This window comes from Miniopterus schreibersii (genome assembly GCF_964146895.1).
Source record: "Miniopterus schreibersii genome assembly, chromosome: 2".
In the NCBI taxonomy this organism is placed as follows: domain Eukaryota; kingdom Metazoa; phylum Chordata; class Mammalia; order Chiroptera; family Miniopteridae; genus Miniopterus; species Miniopterus schreibersii.
This window is the reverse complement of record NC_138102.1, coordinates 2,321,732-2,341,666: the sequence shown is the minus strand read 5'-3', so window position 1 is coordinate 2,341,666 and position 19,935 is coordinate 2,321,732. Positions and strand designations below refer to the sequence as shown.

The following is a 19,935-nucleotide window of genomic DNA, read 5'->3' as shown; positions in this document are numbered from 1 at the left end:
CGATCCCTGGTCGGGGCACGTACTGAAGGCAACCAATCAATGTTCTCTCTCACATCGATGTTTCTTTCTCTCTCCTTTCCCTCGCTCTAGAATCAATAAGCATATCCTTGGGTGAAAATTAAAAAAAAAAAAGGAGATACAAAGAGTTATATAACTAGGAAAAACAAGAAGCCACCACACTGCTCTGTCTTGCCACGTAACCTGGGCACAGAATATTTGCTTATGCAGCACTGTTTCTGATTAGAAAAAAAATCCTACCACTGATCAGGTATAAAATAAAATGTTAACACGCTTAAAATACATTACAGCTTTAGAAATTAATGTGCGAAACAGTCTAAGTAATTTGTACTTCTAATGTGAGTCAAGAAAGGATTTGGTCAGTTTTAGATCACTTTGCCTCTGCAAATATATAATTCCTCAGAGTACGTGCACACGGCCACTGAATTATGCAAGTAAATACAAACTATGACAGGCGTTAGCTTCAGACACTTGAGAGGGTGAGGCCCAAGCGCGGTAAGAGCAGAAAAGGCAGGTTCTGCCTCCTCAGTGGTTCAGGCAAGCAGGAGCTCTGGCTGCTGTAAAACCAGTAAATTCAAAAGCTGCAGCTAGAGCTTCATGAACTGAGCATCTGAAGGCAAGGACCGTGCCTGCCTGACATCTCTCCCCGCATCACGACGGCGCAGCCATCTCTGTGGTTTGGGCGGCTTTGCTGAGCCGCCTGAGGGTGATGCTGACGAGGTGCAGGGAGGGTGGGCTCAGCGGGGAGAGCCTACAAATGCATGTTGCGCCCTTTCATGTGAATCCACGGTAAACAGACGGGTGGTGTTGGGGCCAAGAGGATGCACAGCCAGCAGAGGGCTGTGGGCGCAGGAGGAAACACCCTGACAACACATCGCTGGGGTGGCTCAGGGTACCTCCCCTGGAAAAGAGGGAACTCAGTTCTCATGCAGCTCAGTCCCCTGGAAGGAGGGTCCCCCGGAGACCCCAGGGGCTCAGAGGGACTCCCTTCACCTTGTGGTCTGCTGGCCGGAGGAGGAGAGAGCAGCAGGAGGGCTGGATTCCACGATTTCTCAAGCGTTCCCAGGCCCCCTCCCTCCCTCCCTTTTAAAGAACCAGCAGGGCTTCCTGCCTTCCTTATAAAGAACTAGTTTGTCAGTAAAGTATTTTAAGAGGAAAATCATTTAAATTCCTGTAGCCTTTTCCTTTCCTACCAACCTAGTACAGTAATTGTGACAGTGCAAATTTATTCCATGTTGAAAAGAAAGAAAACAAGCCTGTTCCAAAGACAATGGCATTCTCTTGTCCCCAGAAATCTACCCAGGACTCCAGCAAACTCACATGATACAGAAAGAAACAGCAGGGGCAGAGCAAAGACACAAATGACCTTGGGGCCTGACCAGCTCGGCAGAGCAGTGGAGGTTACACTGTTACCGCTCACTGGTTAGCACACTTTTAGGTGAGTCCGGCGTTCCGTGCCGTGGTCACAGCGAGGGACGCGGCGCCGGGCGATCGGCGCGCTCACGCTCTGCTACGGGCTCGCGCTGTGATCCGGGTCCTACACCCTTGTTTAGAGAAGGAGGGTTCAGCAAGAACGCGCCCCCCCGGTGAGGGCTGAAAACAGAGAAATGCCCAGCACACTGCAGCCTAAACTCATCAACCGCAGCCCGGAGCTGAATTTCCACTGCTCCCGTCCGCGGCGGTGGACAGCGCGGCTCACCTACAGGACAGAATGGTCCCACAGCCCTTCTGCGCTGCGTCGCCCAGGCTGAGACCCAGGGTGAACACGCCCGGAGGCGGGCGGGCGGCGGTCTAAGGGGAGCCCGCGCAGTGGGGACGCGCTGAGGCGGCGAGTCCTCTCGACGGCCGTGGCTGGGCAGCTGCGAAGCTCGCGCTGCGTGCACACAGACCACCTCAGGCTGTCTCCAGCCCCAGCCTCTCCTTCCCAGCCTGTCAGAAACGGGCATCTCAGAAGGGCTGCTTTTAGGACCGCTGTCTGTGAAGCCCGAGGGGGGCAGGCGTCCACGGCACCAGACTACCCACGTGAGCTTTACCCAAAGATCCCATGCCACCCGGGCTCCCGGGGCGGCTCGCAGTCAGGCTCATCCTCTGTCCCCAGGGTGCAGGCCCGCGGGGAGGCAGGAGGAGGCCAGAGAGAACCCTGCTCTGTGTCAGGGCCTCGGGGGAGGGCTCACATCCTTCCGCCCCGCCGCCTCCCCCAGCCATTCCGCAGGGACGGTCCCAGCGGCTTCAGCAGCACGTGGTGGGACAGCTGCTCCCGGCCCAGCAACATGTCCGACTCCCAGCTGCCTGGGGAACCCGGTGGGAACCGCTTCAGGGCTCCTGCAAGCGACCCGAGTGTGGCGGGCAGATGCCCACGGGCGGCCTGCCCAGCAGGGACGGGGTGCTCTCCCTGCCAGGTGCACGGCTCTGAGGCAGCTCCTCAGATGGTCTGTGGGCTTTCTTGCCGGTCCCCACGTGGCCCCTCCTGCCCTGCCTCCCTCGCCTGTTCTCCTGGCTGCTCCCTGGGACTGTGTCCTAAATAAACTTCCTGCATGTAGACTTGGCCTCGGGCTCTGCTTTGGGGAAACCCACGCTAAGGCTGTGTGAGAACCAGTGAGATGAATACACACGTGGCATTTCGCAGCTGTAAACGGGTATGACTGTGCTCGCCACATGTGAACATGTGCATGACCCCTACAGTATTCACTGCATTTTATCTGCTCCTGGACCTACAAGTATCTATAAGGCGCTGCGCTCAGAGCTCTATTTTGGGAGACATGGGGTACAGATCTGGGTCAATATATATGGACCTCAGGAGCCCTCTGAAAGCCTCACATGGGTAACATGGGACACTTCTGCCATATAAAATGCCCTAATTTACATGGGGTTACTCTAACAGCCCCTTTAAACTTGCATATATTTTAAATGGCTGCTATTGATGGTAAAATAGTCATTTCATCAGTAGGAAATGAGCAGAACATTTTAAAGGGGAAACTGCATTTTTCCTTAGATTTTGGGACAGTGGTCAGGGAAACATACCAAGAGGCAAGGCCATGGGAGCGTACGTGACAAACCCCCGACTGAACAACAGGGAATATGGAGATGCACTCAGAGATGAAGCAGGGACGCACAGACGGCTGGTGTGGCACAGACACACCTGCATACTAGGTTACTTTACATTCTATCTGTCATGGGGGGAGGGGACAAACCGGTAACTGCAATATGGCTCAATTGTGCCCACAGCGCCGGGCCCTATCATGCCCTCGAGGTCAGCCATTAATGAGTGACCCCTTAGACTCTATTTTATAGCAGTGAACACAGGACAGGGTGATCTACACGCAATGCCAGACAAAAAGTCACTTACAGAAGACAGTGAGAAAACAGGTCAGAGCAGATCAGCTACAGGAGGTGCTCGGAGGAGCCTGTGCGGGTGGGGTCCATGCAGTTACGGGGGATGGGAGGGCCCAGCTTCCCTTGGTTTCCCATCACGTCCTACAGAGCCTTACATGGGATGTGGAAAGAGCGGTCAGAGACACAGAGTCAAAGGAAGGCACGGGCTTTTACATGGCTTTTCTAGGCTACGAAGTTCAGGTATGGGATCAACACAGAGAGGAAACAGGGACAAAGTCACTGGCCAGCTCATGGGCATCTGAACATCGCCTCCAGCACCGGGCAGTGTCCGGCCCAGTCTCCTGCGAGTGTTCGGGGAAAGGGGTTTGCCCAAGGCACCCCCTGCCCTCCCCTTACTCCCAGCAGCTCTCCTTAACCATGGAGCGCTCACCGCTTAGGCAGTAACATCGTCTCCAGATGAAAATAAAAAGCTTCCTAAGGACGGGAGGAAAGCCCAGTTTTGCCACTTTTCTGTCTGAAGGGCTCATGACAGGGAACCAAGAACATTAGGTCAAAAGCCTTCCAAACAGAGTATTCCTGGATTTAATCATCTTGGTTTCAAGTTTTCCAACAAATTACAAGAACAAATGCTGTGCATGTTACCAGCATGTAGGCCTGTGGACTGGCTACAGAATCTCAGTGTCCCAAGCAAACACCACAAACCATAGTATTTAGAGATTTAAACATAAATGGAACAAAGACAAAATGACTTAGGTATCACAATGCAAGACACAGTGTAGTGGGCATCTGACATGTGCAGTGGCTAGGCTATCGTCTCAAGGAGGGAGAGGGGGGGCGGACCCGAGGAGTGACGCTGCCCATGGGGCCAGGTACGGCCAGGAGCCAGGTGCGCACAGAAGTGAGTCCAGGCGGTCAAGTGGGGATGGGGAAGGGGGTGGAGCCAGGCCGCGGGGTCTGCATCCACCCCGCAGGCTAAGGCGCAAGGCAGGCGTCCGAGCTGCCAAGTGGCCGAGCTTCCACTGAGCCCTGTGACTCCCAGGGCGGGGGGTGGGGAGGCAGGTGGGCTGCGTGACAGCCCAGAGGAAGGGGATGGCGGGCGCTGGGCGGGAAGCAGGGGCCAAGTCAGGAGGGATGGCTGGGGCAGGGAGAAACTGTCCTTTTTCTGGGGGGCTGCATGGAAGAGAGTAGAGTTATAATATCTTGTTTCCAAGTTGAAATGCTGGAGATGAAATGTTTCCAATGAAACCCCAAGTTGGTTGTTAATGTGCTGGGGAAACCAGTCATTCATTCAGGTGAGAAAAAGCTAATTAATTAAAAGGCACCAGGACCTGGAGCTTTATTTAAGTGGAAACCGCCTCTCAACCAGGGTCTATGGTTGGTAAGGGACCAACATCCAAAACTTGAAGTTGGGAACGATTTTTGTCAACTGTGTTTTCCTTCCCCAGCTGGTTTCAAGATCACTTTCCTTTTGATAGAAAAAATAACGATGATAAAACCTCGGTGAGAACACAGCCAGGGAAGCATTTTCACGTGTAATCCATCTGCTGTGGTTGCCTCACAAATGGACTAATTTTCCTGTCAGTTTTGATCATTCCAAGTGTTGGGGAGCAATGAAAACGAGAGGATGCATTTTACATTTAAAAAAATATGTATCTATGTTGTGTTAAGATATTGTACTCTGGTTGCTAGGGCTTCGATGTGCTGCCAACTATTAAAGACTATGTTTGAGGTACAGCTTTTTTTTTTAGCAAATGAAAATGATACAGAGCAACAAACTACGCCACTGAAACGCTAGCAATAGCCTTAAAGTGTTACCTACATCTGGAGCATTCATTTGAGTTCTAAGGACAGACACAGCTCAAGGGCCCAGCCGCGGCGCATTCATTACAAGGACAGCCCTGGCCGCGTGCTCAGTGATTAGAGCATCAGCCTGTGCACCGGAGGGTTGCAGGTCCAATCCCTGCCTCCAGCCAGGCTGCTGCCAGGAGGCAACTAATCGATGTGTCTCTCTCACTTCAATGTCTCTCTCTCTCTCTCTCTCCCCCTTCCTTGCCTCCCCCCTCCCTTCCACTCTCTCTAAAAAATCAATGGAAAAAATATCCTTACTCCTTGGGTGAGGATTGGGGGAAAAAAAGACAAAATGAATATCCATACAGTCCTTTCAAGCTCCTCACGCAGACCTCTTCAGAGGTACTAGGCCCCACAGGTCGGCACCAGAGCCTAATCACCTTCAGAGGCAAAGGCCCAAGGTTTGCACACGCCAGTGTGCACAGCCACCCGTGAGATGGGAAAGAGCCAGGCCCCTCCCTCGGGAGGCTCAAGTATCTCGAGCTGTTTGGATAAGAGCAGCTGAGCGCAGAGGCGAGGGTGGGAAACAACTCAGTGGGGAGCTGGCCATGGGAGGGGGTCTCATTTGCCTCTTCTTTTTTCTGGTATCAAGACTTCCTTTTACTGGAGTGGGGTTCCATTGGGCAGATTTCTGTATTTGTGGGTTTCAGTCATACACAATAAAAACTAGACACTAAACAGAAAGACGTTCCAGGCCATAAGCTAGGAAAGAATGAACTGGTCCCGGCCAAGAGCCAGTGAAGTGTCAAGGTGCGTCTTTCCACGTGGGAAGGTCCAGTGGGCTTCGTGTTGGGACTCGGTCTCCGGCTCTGGGACATGCAGAGACTGAGGGAGGGCCAGCCCTGTGGGAGCTCTTGCTTTGAAAGTGTTCGTCTCCACACCCCATTATGACTGTCCTCTCTAAAAATTACTGCCAGTCTTGGGAGGGAAAACAGATTCCTTTGTCATGAAGCTCCCAGGAGATAGAATCAGCACCAGTAATCCTCAATTCTAGGTCTTTCTGTTAGTAAGAATGATCCCGCCCCTTCCTTAACTGCACAGTAGGTGGCCTGTGTGTTTTAAGGCATTGTAATCCTTGGACGTCAGGAGGCACTCTCATGCCAATCTGGGGCTGTGCTGTTCTGGGCTGTTGAAAGGCAGGGGCTGAAGAGCCAGTTTGCTGACAGAGTGTCCCATCTGGTGACACCAGGTACCTGGAGGCCCAACAGCTGAGACACAAAGTAACCAACCGACTTGAACCAGTTACTGTGGCTATTACAGCTGTTACTGTTTCAGAGACAAAACACATTCTTTGTTCTTAAAGAGTTCTCAGTTCATGTCATCTACTCTCTTAAAACTTTCATTTAATTTCATTCTTCGAGTGTGAGAACACAGATCTTTTTGAGAATCAACACAAAAGGTCTGATACTTGACATTTCTGTTTCCTTTCCACTTTCTCCCAAAGACTTCGATTAGTTAGCAACTGGGCCAGTTTCATATCCAATTTCACTTCATTCTGTTGTATACATTATATATACAGAATCTACACATATCTACTACATATGTGACATCCATATACACACATCACATGTATACACACATCTGTAATTTGCTTCAGTGTAAGATGCACCCCCCCCACACACACACAGTACATGTACTTTGTTATCCTGAAAAGCTGAAAAGCAATGACCTAAATAAAAAAGCATTCTGCATTCTACCACTTTCAAGCTTAGAAAAAGCTGTGGCAATAAAGCTAAGAAACTTTATTTTTATAAATTAGGTCTTTTATGTCTTTTAGTTCCTAAGTCTAATTTTAACTTGAAACGTGACTTTAAAATGTGAAATTATAAACAACCCTCTCATGTCTCTCAATGCTGTAAACACACTTGACCCAGCAGTTCTAGAGATGGGGCTGGGGGAGGGTTAAGGAATTCATTTCACCCCCAGTTATACTCTTTAGAGTGAAAAGGTAGAATAAGTTTTATTTAGCTCTTAAGTACTGAAATCAATAGGACTTTTATCTATACCAGTTTGTAAATTATTACTTGGAGCATGGACTTAAACCAAACTGCGGCCTGAGTGTCTTTAATAGCTCCAAACTTCCCAGGACAAGTCTTTCTAAATATTATTTCTTGCTGGGTGTTAAGAGTAACTAAGATAACTTCTCTGGATGACTTATATAGCTGTAACTTTAACCTCAAAAATTCCCTTATTCCCATGGTGATGAGCCAGAGTGAGAGAGTGGGAGGGAGGGAAATTACAAACTTCTATATATAAATTCTTTTTAATTGGGAATTTAAGCCATAGAAGTTATGATTTTAAAAAGGCAGGGAAGGAAGGGAGGGAGGGAGGGAGGGAGGGAGGGATTAAGAAAGAGCACCCCACTGAAAGTCTGAGCTGGCTGGCACTAGCTGGTTAGTGAAGGGTTAACAGGGCACGGCTTTAGGATTTTTATGAAGTCTAATGAGAGATGTTTGCTGGGACTGCCAAGTGAGAGTGCCTGATTCTTTATACCAGTCTAATCTACTTTGATTCATATGGAGAAGGTTTCCTACTCTTTGATCTGCCCAGTGGCCAAGAGAGAACCAGGGAGCGATGGTAAAGCATCCAGATCACCAGTGTGGGGGAGATGGGGAACTCCTGGGAGTAGGGGGGTCCATGGCAAGCCAGCCAAGGGAGCAGGGAACTTACAGCTCTAACTCGAATCCTAAGACCTTGTAATACACCTTGAGACACAATTTATAGATCAAAGCAACAAAGACACCCTTGAGCTCTGGGGAGAAGCTCCCGCATTCCCACCCCCCCTCCCTCTCACAGGCAGGAGCAGAGACAGGGCAGGGACCACCGAGGAGGACTCACACCGGCTGACGCCTCTATGAGAGGTTTTTCTGTGGTTTTAGAGAAAGGTATGATGAGCAGTTTGGTGAATGATTTTTAATCATTCAATTTAATGAAAAGTATTTGAGTTATAAATATGTGATAAAAAAATAAAACTAGGGTTTCTAACCTCATGAGTTACCGCTAGACCAATGAATGGAATTGTGGCTCCCATCACTGGATCATTACAAACAACAAAAAAGAAGGAAAATTAAATTTTGAGTACCCAAGTTATGCACGAACACTCACTTCCAAGGCATAGCTAGAGCCCTGGCCGGCGTGGCTCCGTGGTTGGAGCGTCGGCCCGCGCACAGAGGGTCTTGAGTTTGGTCAAGGGCATGTACCTGGGTTGCAGGTTTGATCCCCAGCTCTGGTCGGGGCACATGTGAGAGGCAATCAATCTGTGTGTCTCTCTCACATCCATGTGTCTGTCTGTCTGTCTGTCTCTGCCTCTCTCGCCTCCTTCCCCTCCCTTCCACTCTCTAAAAATCAATGGGAAAAATATCCTCACTCCTTGGGTGAGGGTAAAAAAAGCCCCGCTTGATGATAATGAAGCAACCTACGTGCCCATCAACGCACCCGTCTGCCCGCCTTGAGCGCGGCCTCGCTCCCTCCCCTCCCCGGCCTGCCCATGGCGGTGTGGGCTCCCGGTCTGTCTCCTGTGCGTGATGTTGCCAAGCTGCCAGATCCTGAGTTAAATAAAGTCACACACTGTATTTTACTGCTAGTGATTAAAAAGGAAACAAGCAGCAAAATTTCAAAGTTAGAGCAAGTTCCAGGTCACCCAACGGATCTGTTTAAAGGTAGGGAATGTTCAGGCCTGAGGTTTCTGGCCGTCTGGCTAACGGCCGTCTCTCTGACGTGTGCTCCTTCCAGCTGGAGACCTACATCCAGGACAGCATGAGGAAGGAGATGGCGGAGATGCAGCAGAACGCGGTCCAGAACCAGACGGCGGTGATGCTGGAGATCGGAACGAACCTGCTCAATCAGACGGCGGAGCAGACGCGCAAGCTCACCGACGTCGAGGCCCAGGCAAGTGACAGGACAGACGCACGGGGTCCGGCCAGAGACAGCTGCACGAAATTGCATGTATGGCTAAGCAGAGAAAAGTGGAAAAGTAAAGAAAGGCTGAGTCCAGCGGGGAACGGGACGGCTTAGTGAGAATTTAAGAACTTGCACCTAGATAGGAATTTAAAGTCAGTAAACAGGTTTTCAATTTTAGTGCTGTGGCAGAATTACATTTATTCTACTAAGGACACTGAAATCCTGTCCACATGCTTCACACTTGACAAGACGAATGCTCATCTGCCTCAGTGGTGTTCTCTAGACTCCAGGCGTCCTTTCCGCCTCTGAGTCCTTAGCTCTCCGATGCACTGAGAAGTGAAAGGCACTGGGGCAGAGGCTAGAAACTCTGTTCTTCAATCCAACTCTTAAGGTAAAACCTAAATCTCAAAGAACAGTTTAAACAATCCGTGGTATAAGCTCGTACAGTTTGTGGTGTGAGTGTGCACCATTGGTCCTATGGGCTTATACACTTGCTGTCTAACTTTAGAAAGAGGCACACGGGGGAGGAAGCGGCCTGCAGCATTGCCTGCTCGGCTCTGAAAGTCCCGGCTCCACCCATGGCAGATGACCGAGCGGAGCGAGGACCGTAAGCAGGGCTGGGCCATGTGACTGACTGTGACGTCCCAGTTTAGCTTCAAGGCTTTATGAGCTAATGGTTAACAGTGGTAGAAAAGGAGACCATGAAACATGAAAATATTAAAAGACTAACTGCAAAACAGTAAAACAAAATTCATGGAGCCGCTAAGTGACCCACCACAGACAACAGGAACAGTCCAGATGGAAAGTGCTGCTGGAAGAACTTGTGGAGATGATCCAAGCTCAGGCCTCTCACCAGTGAGTCGGCTCCTTCCCGGGTGAACCGGCCCCTTCCCAGGTGAACCGGCCCCTTCCCGGGTGAACCGGCCCCTTCCCAGGTGAACCAGCCACTTCCCGGGTGAACAATCCCCTTCCTCCGTGAACCGGCCCCTTCCCGGGTGAACTGCCTCTGCGCTTCCTAGTCAGTTATGAGCCAGCACCTTCCCACTCTGAGCTGTAAGTGATGCCCAGAGAGAAATCAGCAGTTCTGTGAACAATTCCCATGGCATGACTCCGACTGGCTGCTTCAGCTAAAGGGACAAGGCGCTGGACATGGGGCAGGGGTAAGAGAAACTGGACAGCTTCCCACGGAGGCAGGGCCACCCTTGTCCACCTGACTCCGGCGTTTCACTGTCTCCCTAACTGCCAGGAAAGAAGAGAGCAGCAGAGAGGTGGCAGAAGCACGAGGTACTTTTATCTGAGGACAGAACAAGAAACTACTTGCTTACCAGATCTTTCCACAATATTAGGACAGTTTAGGAAAAACAGAAATACTTTACGTGATGGATCACAAGGTACCAAAAACTATAATCCAAGGAGGTAATAAAAGCTAAGAATGAAAATCTATAAAAATTCCAACGTGAAAGTATTACCATATCCAGTCCATTATGAAAATGCATCAGTAGTGATGAAGTCCCACCCCCACCTTGGGATGGGAGCAGGGTGGGATGCCAGCTCACCCAGGCACTGCGGGAACCCAGTTCCTGTGTGTCCAGGAGACAGTATTAAAAAGCAAGGAGGCACAGAGCTTGGACGTGAACCTTCCTACATCCTGCGTCAGGCAGACTCTAGCTTCTAATGAGCTTTTCTGGTTGGGTTCATGATCGTGAAATACCTGTTGTGAACTACATATCATATGATCCAGGACAACAGGAACACGGGGAGACGGCTGGAGAGAAACAGCCGAGAGTATCCAACCAGACTCGTTAGCATGGTGGGACCTGAGCCAGGACAGCGGGGGACTGCGTTGTACAACTAACCGACTCTCAGCACGTGTTAGTGGTTACGTGTGAAACAGGTCTGAGTGCAAACATGAACACTTCTGTACGAAGCAAGATTCCTCTAGCCTGTCAGAGACTACAAAACTGGACACTGAGGGACAGCGGGTGTCTGAGATCTCAGAGACAGCACAAAACCAGCCGACCCTGATAACTTGGACAGTCACCTGCAGCTGAGCCCCTGGATGAGATGGAAGCGTTGCTATCGGTTCTGGGTCAGTCGGGACCCACACACCACCCTCCGCACATGTCCCCCACTGTGCTCCTTTCATGCCATTAGGAGTTAAATAAAAGACCTGAGTCTCCACTTCCTTCAGCCATAAACAACATAGAATGTTTGGGCCCAAAGATGAAAGCCAAATCCACGCTCCAGGTGTTCGTATTAAAACCCACCATCACAGTGGCCAATGCCCTAGTGCACCCAAAAAGGCGTGTTTATGGCCTGAACTCACCCAGCTGGGACTCAGGCTGGACCATCCCTTCCTTTCCTGGGGCCAGGCTGGGCCTTTATGAATGACACGGGCCCAGAGCAAACAATGCTCCCTCAAGGACCCCTGTTCCCCGGCAACATCCCACCTCACACTTCCACGTGACCTCACATCCTGAAAATCCATGACACACAGGACATGAGTAATGCAGCCTTCCTGCTAATAGGCAGCCAAAAGCGAAAGAATCCGTCCTCACAGTTGCTGGGACACAATGGGAGCAGCGACAGGGCGCGTGGCGCACGTCAGGGAGGCCCCCATGCAAAACCGAGCCCCCATCCCACCCCGACAGGGTGCTGTCTCCCAGCCGGCTGATCTGAGGTTCAGACCAGGGAGAAGAGATGGAAGTGATGGCAGGTGGCCTGGAAATGCTGGGTTGAAAATGAGCTGCAGTCCACAGAATGGAAGCAGGTGGCTGCTGAGGAACAGAGCAGCACTGTTCTGAGCAGGCAGGGCCTCTGTCACTTACCACGTCTTGGGCATACCACCCATGACTTCTATCCCCCGACTGCCTCACTGTATACGACACAACAAGAGAGCTGACATCCTATTATTCGACACAAACACCACCGAGCAGAGCTATTAAACACTTTCCAACATAAACACCTGCTTAAAGGACTTTTAAACACGCTCTGACATAATCCGGGAACTTGAGATAGTTCTGACAATGGAAACAAGCCCCCGTCAGATGCCTGGGTAGAACAAGAGGCTCAGTCACATTTTCTGTAACTGAGGCAACTCGGTTAAAAGGAAGCTGTACCTAACTGTGAACATGATAAACAGGAGCTTCATTCTGTCACATCCAGGTATTAAATCAGACAACGAGGCTTGAGCTCCAGCTTCTGGAACATTCCCTCTCCACCAACAAACTGGAGAAACAGATTCTGGACCAGACCAGTGAAATCAACAAGCTGCAGGACCAGAACAGGTAACAAAAGTGCAAGAAACTTTGTAATCCCGAACTGCACACTTTCTCCACACGAAAGACTGTTTCAGAGGCTGTTAAACAGAAGCTCCCAAAATGCCACATTTCCTAATTTAAAATTTCACGAGGATCAGAACTTCTGTGCGGAGAAGCAGGGAGGGGTTTGAGGACGGTACTGAGAGAGTGTGAGCCCCCTAACCGTTCTCAATTTTGTGTTTCATCCTCTGGCCCCTTCAGCAGCCTCTTACCATCACCCTCCAAACCCTGCCTCCACATCCCGGAAAGTGCTCCAGTATGTGCACGAGGGTGACACTGGCCGGGGCATCTTCCTGCCAGCTTCATGGAGCTTCTCTGCCTCTGGGAAGCTAGTTTGTCCCCAATGCACATCATCTACAGCAGGAAAACTATATTTAAACCAAAGCACGTTTCACGATGCAATATTTACTCCTAAACCACAGATAAAATAAAGATTACATGATTACATTGTATTCAAATATAGACAAACCCCAAGAAAACCAATACATGAACAAGAATTATGGGTGATCAGGGGGACTGCTTTCCTAAGTCTCTCCCAGTCAGGGACTTCCCAGGGTAACTGTATCACACACCTGGCACTTTGTTTCTAATTGAAGAATAGAGATGAGGTGGAGAACCGTCAGGCAACAATGTACTCCTACTTCACACTGAAATCACGTCAATTAAATAATTATTTGTTCTTAACCCAAAATGATGATAAACTGGTTCTTGGAGCCTGTCTGCTCTGGGATGACTGGAGCCTGGGCCTCACTCTTGTATCTGAGATGAAACCTTTCGGGTCAGGATGTGACTGCCCTCTACAGCTACACTGGTCTAGTTCTGGGACAAATATAGTTTTTTGAGAAAACGTTCATCCCTGAGTACTCCTACGTTCATTCCCATTCCGGGCCATGTGACCGTCCCATCTCCTTGTGGAATATTAAATACAACAGGAGGGGACATCACAGTGAAGGCAGCACAGATGAGCGACAAAAGTGGCCCATGTACTTCATGTCAACAGTCTAGGTCGAGCCCTGCAGGAGTGTTTCCAGAGCCTGACCCCTGAAGGTACCAGAAATGGTTTTAGGTAGAAAACAAATGCTTTATGCACTGATTTTCAGGTGACCTTTCTTCTGCTTATGGTAAGTCATCTGGGTTTTTAAATTAATGACAGTGACATACAAATTGAAAAAATAAGTTAGCTGATACCTAGAAAAATGTAAAAAACTGACAGTTGAAAATGGATATGGTAGAACTGATGCAGGGCAAATGCACTGACTGCACTGAGGAACAGTACTGACGGACTCGGTGCCCTGACAGTGTGCTCACTGTCCTGACTCACTCTGACTGCTGGGCTGGATGAATTTAACAGCTGCAATGGAGCTTCTGATCATAATTATTAATACTGAACAATAATGCTTACAATTAAGACCTTTAATGTGTAGTGGGTTCCTTGGCTGAGTAATGTTCACAGGGTTAAAGACTGAGAAAATGTTCCTGCCTCCACAAAGGCATAACAGAGTTAGAATATTTGAGGCAGAAGGGGCCCCAGAGACCATCTAATCTAGTGCCTGTGTTTTAGAGGGAGATTTACTTCCCTAAGTGGACGTTCACTTTGACAGGCTATTTATTCACTGCAATCCAGAGAGCAGCCAGCCTGCCCAGGTAGCACAGGTGGTCACGAGGAGGGGAGGGGCTCCGCAGGCTCCCACCCCACCCACATGTGCTCCCAACGCCGAGGGCACCTTCTCACTGTCCACGTTCCTTGTCAGTGAAACCATGGCCTTCAAATACGCGGTGTGATAACATACCACAGACCTTATATTCTCACCAGGGTATCTTCTCGTATCTAAGTCCCATTTATGTCACAGCCACCTGTCCAGTCTATGGAGGGAGCCTGAGAGCTCCTACAGGGCGGTGGCAACATCTTGTTACTTTGTAACTTCTCTGACATCTGAACATGCGCCTTGGAGAAGTAGAAATTCAAAGGTACAAATGATAGTGTGAGGGCTATGAGGCCAATGGGCGCATGGCGCTGGGCGCGGAGGTGCACAGAGCACCCCCCTAACCAGCCGCGCTTTCCCCACAAGCTTCCTGGAGAAGAGGGTGCTGGACATGGAGGACAAGCACGTTGTCCAGCTCCAGTCCATGAAGGACGAGAAAGACCAGCTGCAGGCCCTAGTGTCCAAGCAGAACTCCATCATCGAGGAGCTGGAGAAGCAGCTGATGACGGCCACGGTGAACAACTCCGCCCTGCAGAAGCAGCAGCACGACCTCATGGAGACGGTGCACAGCCTGCTGACCATGGTGTCCACGCCCGGCGGTAAGTGAGCTCACACGCCACTTCGAATGAGGTGTGCACCTACATGCCCACCCCAGCCGGGCCAGAGAGCTGTGTGGGGGTTGGTCTTTCCAATGAAAGGCAGGTAAACACTGTGAGCGTGCGCGTGCGCGCACACACACTCACATGCACACACACACGCACACACATACACACACTCAAGACACACACACACATACATGCACAATCAGATACACACACTCACATGCAGATACACACATGCACACAGACACACACACAGATACTCTCACACAGACACACACACACTCACATGCACACAGATACACTCACACGCAGATACACACACACACGCAGACACACATGCACACAGATACGCTCACACGCAGATACACACACAGACACACACATGCACACACAGACACACATGCACACAGATACACATGCACAGATACACACACACTCACATGCACAGATACACACACATGCACACACACATGCAGATACACACACGCACACACAGATACAGACACACACACATGCACACAGATACGCACACTCACATGCAGATACATGCACACACAGATACTCTCTCACACACACACTCACATGCACACACACACACAGATACTCTCACACAGGTACATGCACACACAGATACACACACACACAGATACACACAAACTCACACAGACACACATGCACATGCACACATACACACACTCATGCACACAGATACACACACTCACATGCACACACAGATACACACAAAGACACACACACTCATGTTTTTTAATGTTGCAAAAAAGGATTGGGAAGTCTGAATGCTGAAAATTTTTTTTGAATTCTCAACTGAGGATATTTTTTCCATTGCTTTTCAGAGAGAGTGGAAGAGAGAGAGAGAAATATCAATGTGTCTCTCACACCAATTGGTTGCCTCCCACATGTGCCCTGAAGGGCGGGGATGGAGCCTGCAACCCAGGTATGTGCCCTTGGCCAGAATCAAACCCGGGACCCTTCAGTCAGTGGGCCGATACTCTCACCACTGAGAAAACTGGCCAGGGCTAAATGTTCAAATTTGAAAAAATTTCGTAGTCCTGGAAATTTTAAACTTACATGAAGAATTTCAAAGACATAGGTAAATAAATATTAGGTTCCCCTTTAACACAAAGTATTATGGGACAGTTGTTAAAAATTCAAAGAACACTAAATGTCTTAGCCCAACAGTCTACAGAAGCACATAAAGACATGGCCTCAGGTACGTAGAAAGACAGGGAAAGTGTAAGCGGGGTCTCGGCAGCGTGGTGGCCGAGGGCCTGCGTGCGGCCGCTGGCAGGGAGCTGTTTCCAGGCGGTTCTTTCGTTCTGCAATAACTTTATCTGGTTCTCCTCAGGATGGAGGGTTTTAAAAAGGGCCAGTTTATGAGAGCTGACTGAGAAGTACTGCATCACACGCAGCTGAGGACAGACGGCGTGTGGGCGACTGGCAATGGTCGCGGAGAGTCAATAAAAACAGACAGAAGGGGAACCTTCTTGGGAAGGGGAGAAATGGGCACATCCTTTTTACTTCCTACAAGAATTCAAATGTCATAAAACCTCCCAAGTGAGAGCACCTCGAGATCCAGCCTTCATCTTTCCATGAACCCACACGAACCCTTCTATTTTCTAAAGCAGCCAAGCGCACCCCTGCGGCTAAGGAGGAACGAGTGGCCTTCAGGGACTGCGCGGAAGCCTTCAAGTCGGGCCTGACCACCAGCGGGGTCTACACGCTGACGTTCCCCAACTCCACAGAGGAGATCAAGGTAGGGTGCTCCCTCCCAGGCGTCACTCCCCAGCTGTAAGCAGTCACACAGCCTGGGACCGCCCGGCCTCACTCGCACAGGACCAGCTGGGCCCCAGGTCCGAGCTCCTGCAGACACTGCCCGGGAGCCCACCATGCCGGGCGGGGCTCTGGCTCATCCTAGCTCCTACCCTCGCCTGGCCTTGGGCTTGGCTGTGGGTGCCGTCAGCTGTCCTCCTTGAAGTAAGGCTCTTTGGTTAAGTTTAAAGAAAATGTCTTCCAATGAATAACCATAGTTCATCTTTCAGTCGTTATTTCAAGTAACAATGGTATTCCACCCCTGAAAGGGCCCACCAGCTTGCACCTAAACCGTGCTCCCAGGAGCTGTCCCCCGGGACAAGCATGGTAGGTATCCTGTGTGCAGGTGACTAGACATGTCTCCTCCTGCACACATGCGAGGGGGCGTGGGCTCCGCAGCGCAGGTTTTGTGAAATTACTCTGACTGCTTTGTCAGACAGCCTGAGTGGGGTCGGCCCCCCGTTGTGAGTGTGTGGCAGGAACCCAGCTCTCTAGTGTAGTCTGCTCCATGCCAGGCACTCGCAGGCTCACACACTCACAAACACAAACACTCACTCGCCGCAAACACAAACACAGCGGGAAAGGCAAAGGTCTCAGTGTTACTATGGAAACAATGTCAGCCTGTGGACTTGTTTTGAGGGTCTGGGGACACCCAGGAGCCCAAGGCCACACCCAGAGGACTTCTGGAGAGGCTGCTCCCACAGGCTATTGTGGTGGGAACGTGAACATGCAGCATCACAGAGCAGTGTCCTCCCCAGGACACAGAACTTACTCAAGTGTGGCCCCCCTGCCCCCATGACTGTGCAAAGTGACAAGGGGACCTGCCACCAGGAGAGGCCAGAGTTCAGCTCTATCAGTGGTTTCCAGTGGTCCTGGACCCAGTCTGGAGCGCTGGGTGCTCGGGGCTCCCACAGGGGTGCTGGGAGACACTGCACTTTTAAAGAAGACAAAACATCTCTCCCCAGGGACTGCTGCAGTGTGGCTTTTCTTAGAGGTCTGATAAGCTGGGATAACACTGCAAGAGGATCAGTTAGTAAATGCTGGGTGACTGTATATAGTGAATGTCTATAAACATGTTTGCATCTAACTGTGAAAGCAGCTACACACTGAATATAAACACTTATGGAAAAGGTACTCGATACTGTATCAAAAAGGAAACTTTAGAGACCCCCCGGAAGTGTTATCTTTGACTTACTATTCTCCTCAGCATAGTAACAAAGAAAAACTTATTAAAAGTATAAGTATTAAGGGTTTAAAGACATGGGCTTGAAATGGTAACATAACCTGATTATGAGTTTAAAAGACAAATATTGTTACTGAAGATAATACTTTCCAAAGAAACCTTTGTATTCATTCGTGCTGCTTTAAATCAACTGTGGGAACCAGCTAATGTCGCTGGTGCCCTAGAAGCAGTGCATTAGGAGAGGAAATACCCCAAACACTGTACTGCAGGTGAGGAAATGGGCAGATGCCGTGCTGAGCCTCTCACCCCTCTAAGCCTGGTGTTCACAACACTCCTGGGATGCTCGTCTGTTACCAGATGTGGGGCTCTTCTTGGCACAGGAGTGACAGAAGATCCGAGTGAAATGTGACCATGACTGACACAGGTCCAGAAGGATAGTCGCCAGGCCGCTGCTGTGCTCATGTTTTCACGAGACCAACCTCTCGAGACGGCCTCTCGAGGTGTGTGGCAGCAAGAGGGAGACACGCAGGACTCGGGGATGCCAGCAGTCTCTGGCCACGGCTGGAACCGTTAAGATTTGTGTTCCTTTCAAACATCTGCAGTAACTCATGCACAGGGCAGGGAGCAACAATCTTCCAGACCGCAATTCCCTTATCTCTAAAGAAATGGTCCAGATCAAGTTACTTCCATTCCCTTCCAGACAATACTCCGTAACTCACAGTCTGATCTAGAAGAGGGAGCCCCACAAATTTGGGTTAAATTCTGGCCCTGCCAATCTCTGGCACAGGCCGCTGAGTAAGTTGTCTAAGCGGTGTGAACCGTTTCTTGACCTGTAACATGATGTGACCCCCCCCACCCCCAGTCTCAAAGAATGATCTGGGGTCACAGTGGAGCAGCAGCCCCAGGACGGGACCTGATGCTCCATCTGTCTTATGAACAAAGGGGTCACCACTGTGAGTGCCCACGGACACCAGGGGACGGCGTCTGCTGGCAGGCATCAATTACGCCATTTCAGCTAATTCAGGACAGGAACGTTCAGGAGAGTTTGGGGAGATCTTTTCCTAAAGGGCCTAAATATTTCAACTTTGCTTTTGAAAACCTCATTAGGTCTTTGTACAGACAGACCCTGTGGGATGGAGTGTATGGGAGGCACTCGTGTATGTCTGCCAGTTGGAGACCTAACAGTTCCTTCCCCAATTTCACGAATACCTGTCTCCTAACGTTATCTGTGTTTGTGTTTGCTGTTAAATCGGCCCTTTGCCGTGGCCTCAGAGCTGCGGCATAACCTTGAAATTGAGCATTACTTGCCAGGAGACACTGAGCTGTGAAGCAAGCCCCTAGCCCCTGAACCGTGCAACAGTGCGCTGGTCACAGTACTAACCGCCCTGGGGCTGAGGCCTGGCATGAGGTCCCGAGGTCCTAGGCGCTGTCTGAGGGCCCAGCTCCCCCATCCTGGTACTATCTGCTTTCTCATCTCTACCCAGTGCCTCTGGCTACATGGACAACTCTCTCTGAAAGTTCCACAACCCAATTAGCTGCATTACTTAGGTTTTCATAAGCTCTGTTCCTTTAAAATCTGGACAAAGTCACGTTAAGAAAGTGCTCTAACAGCGGAGTCAGAGAATAGTGTGGCTGCCGCCGCTCACGCACCTACAGTGACCCTTGGCCATCTCAGAGCGTTGACTGGTTTACAGAACGCCATGAGCTGCTTCTGATGTTAACATCAGTGACTTCACAACAGTGACGGTGACGGTGACATCAGAGGACCTCACGTTCTTGGAACAAGGACGGAGTCCCTGGGAATCACATCAATCCTGTCTGCCCACCAAACGCCGCTTGGGATTTGGGGGGATGAACATTTCTGCACATATACAACCTTGCAAACCAAGGCAGCTTATGTAGCTGGTATACCGAGTGGATTTTAAAAAGACACTGGAGAATGTGAGCAGGATGGACCACTTTGTGGACCACGGGCAAATGAGAGGGGGACTGTTTGTGGACCAACTTCAACATGGAACTGAACTGAGGGGCTGCTCGCCTGTTAGCAAAGGGCCACATTTCCGTTTCTGGAGGCAGTGTGGTGGAAAATATCATATGATTAGGAACCAAAGAGCTACTCAAATCCTACATCCCACCTAACAGCTAAGTGACGACATGAACGTGACTGGACTAAACCTTCTCTGCTCCAAAAATGAGAA

The 19,935-nt window shown here is 50.1% G+C and overlaps 2 protein-coding genes across 5 annotated transcripts in view; one reads left to right on the top strand and one right to left on the bottom strand.

Annotated features, from left to right (window-relative positions):
• The window catches only part of MCPH1 (microcephalin 1), a 124,486-nt gene that overhangs the window by 49,670 nt on the left and 54,881 nt on the right, over positions 1-19,935 (bottom strand). The gene's annotated exons all lie outside the window — the stretch shown is intronic.
• Positions 1-19,935, top strand: part of ANGPT2 (angiopoietin 2) — a 44,017-nt gene that overhangs the window by 15,664 nt on the left and 8,418 nt on the right. Inside the window, exons 2-5 of one of the 2 annotated variants that reach the window (XM_081129502.1) lie at positions 8,932-9,087; positions 12,265-12,386; positions 14,489-14,721; positions 16,371-16,498. In XM_081129502.1, coding sequence (XP_080985628.1) covers positions 8,932-9,087; positions 12,265-12,386; positions 14,489-14,721; positions 16,371-16,498 — 639 coding nt within the window. Of the gene's footprint in view, positions 1-8,931; positions 9,088-12,264; positions 12,387-14,488; positions 14,722-16,367; positions 16,499-19,935 lie in introns of both variants that reach the window. The other variant, XM_081129501.1, reaches the window with a different exon arrangement.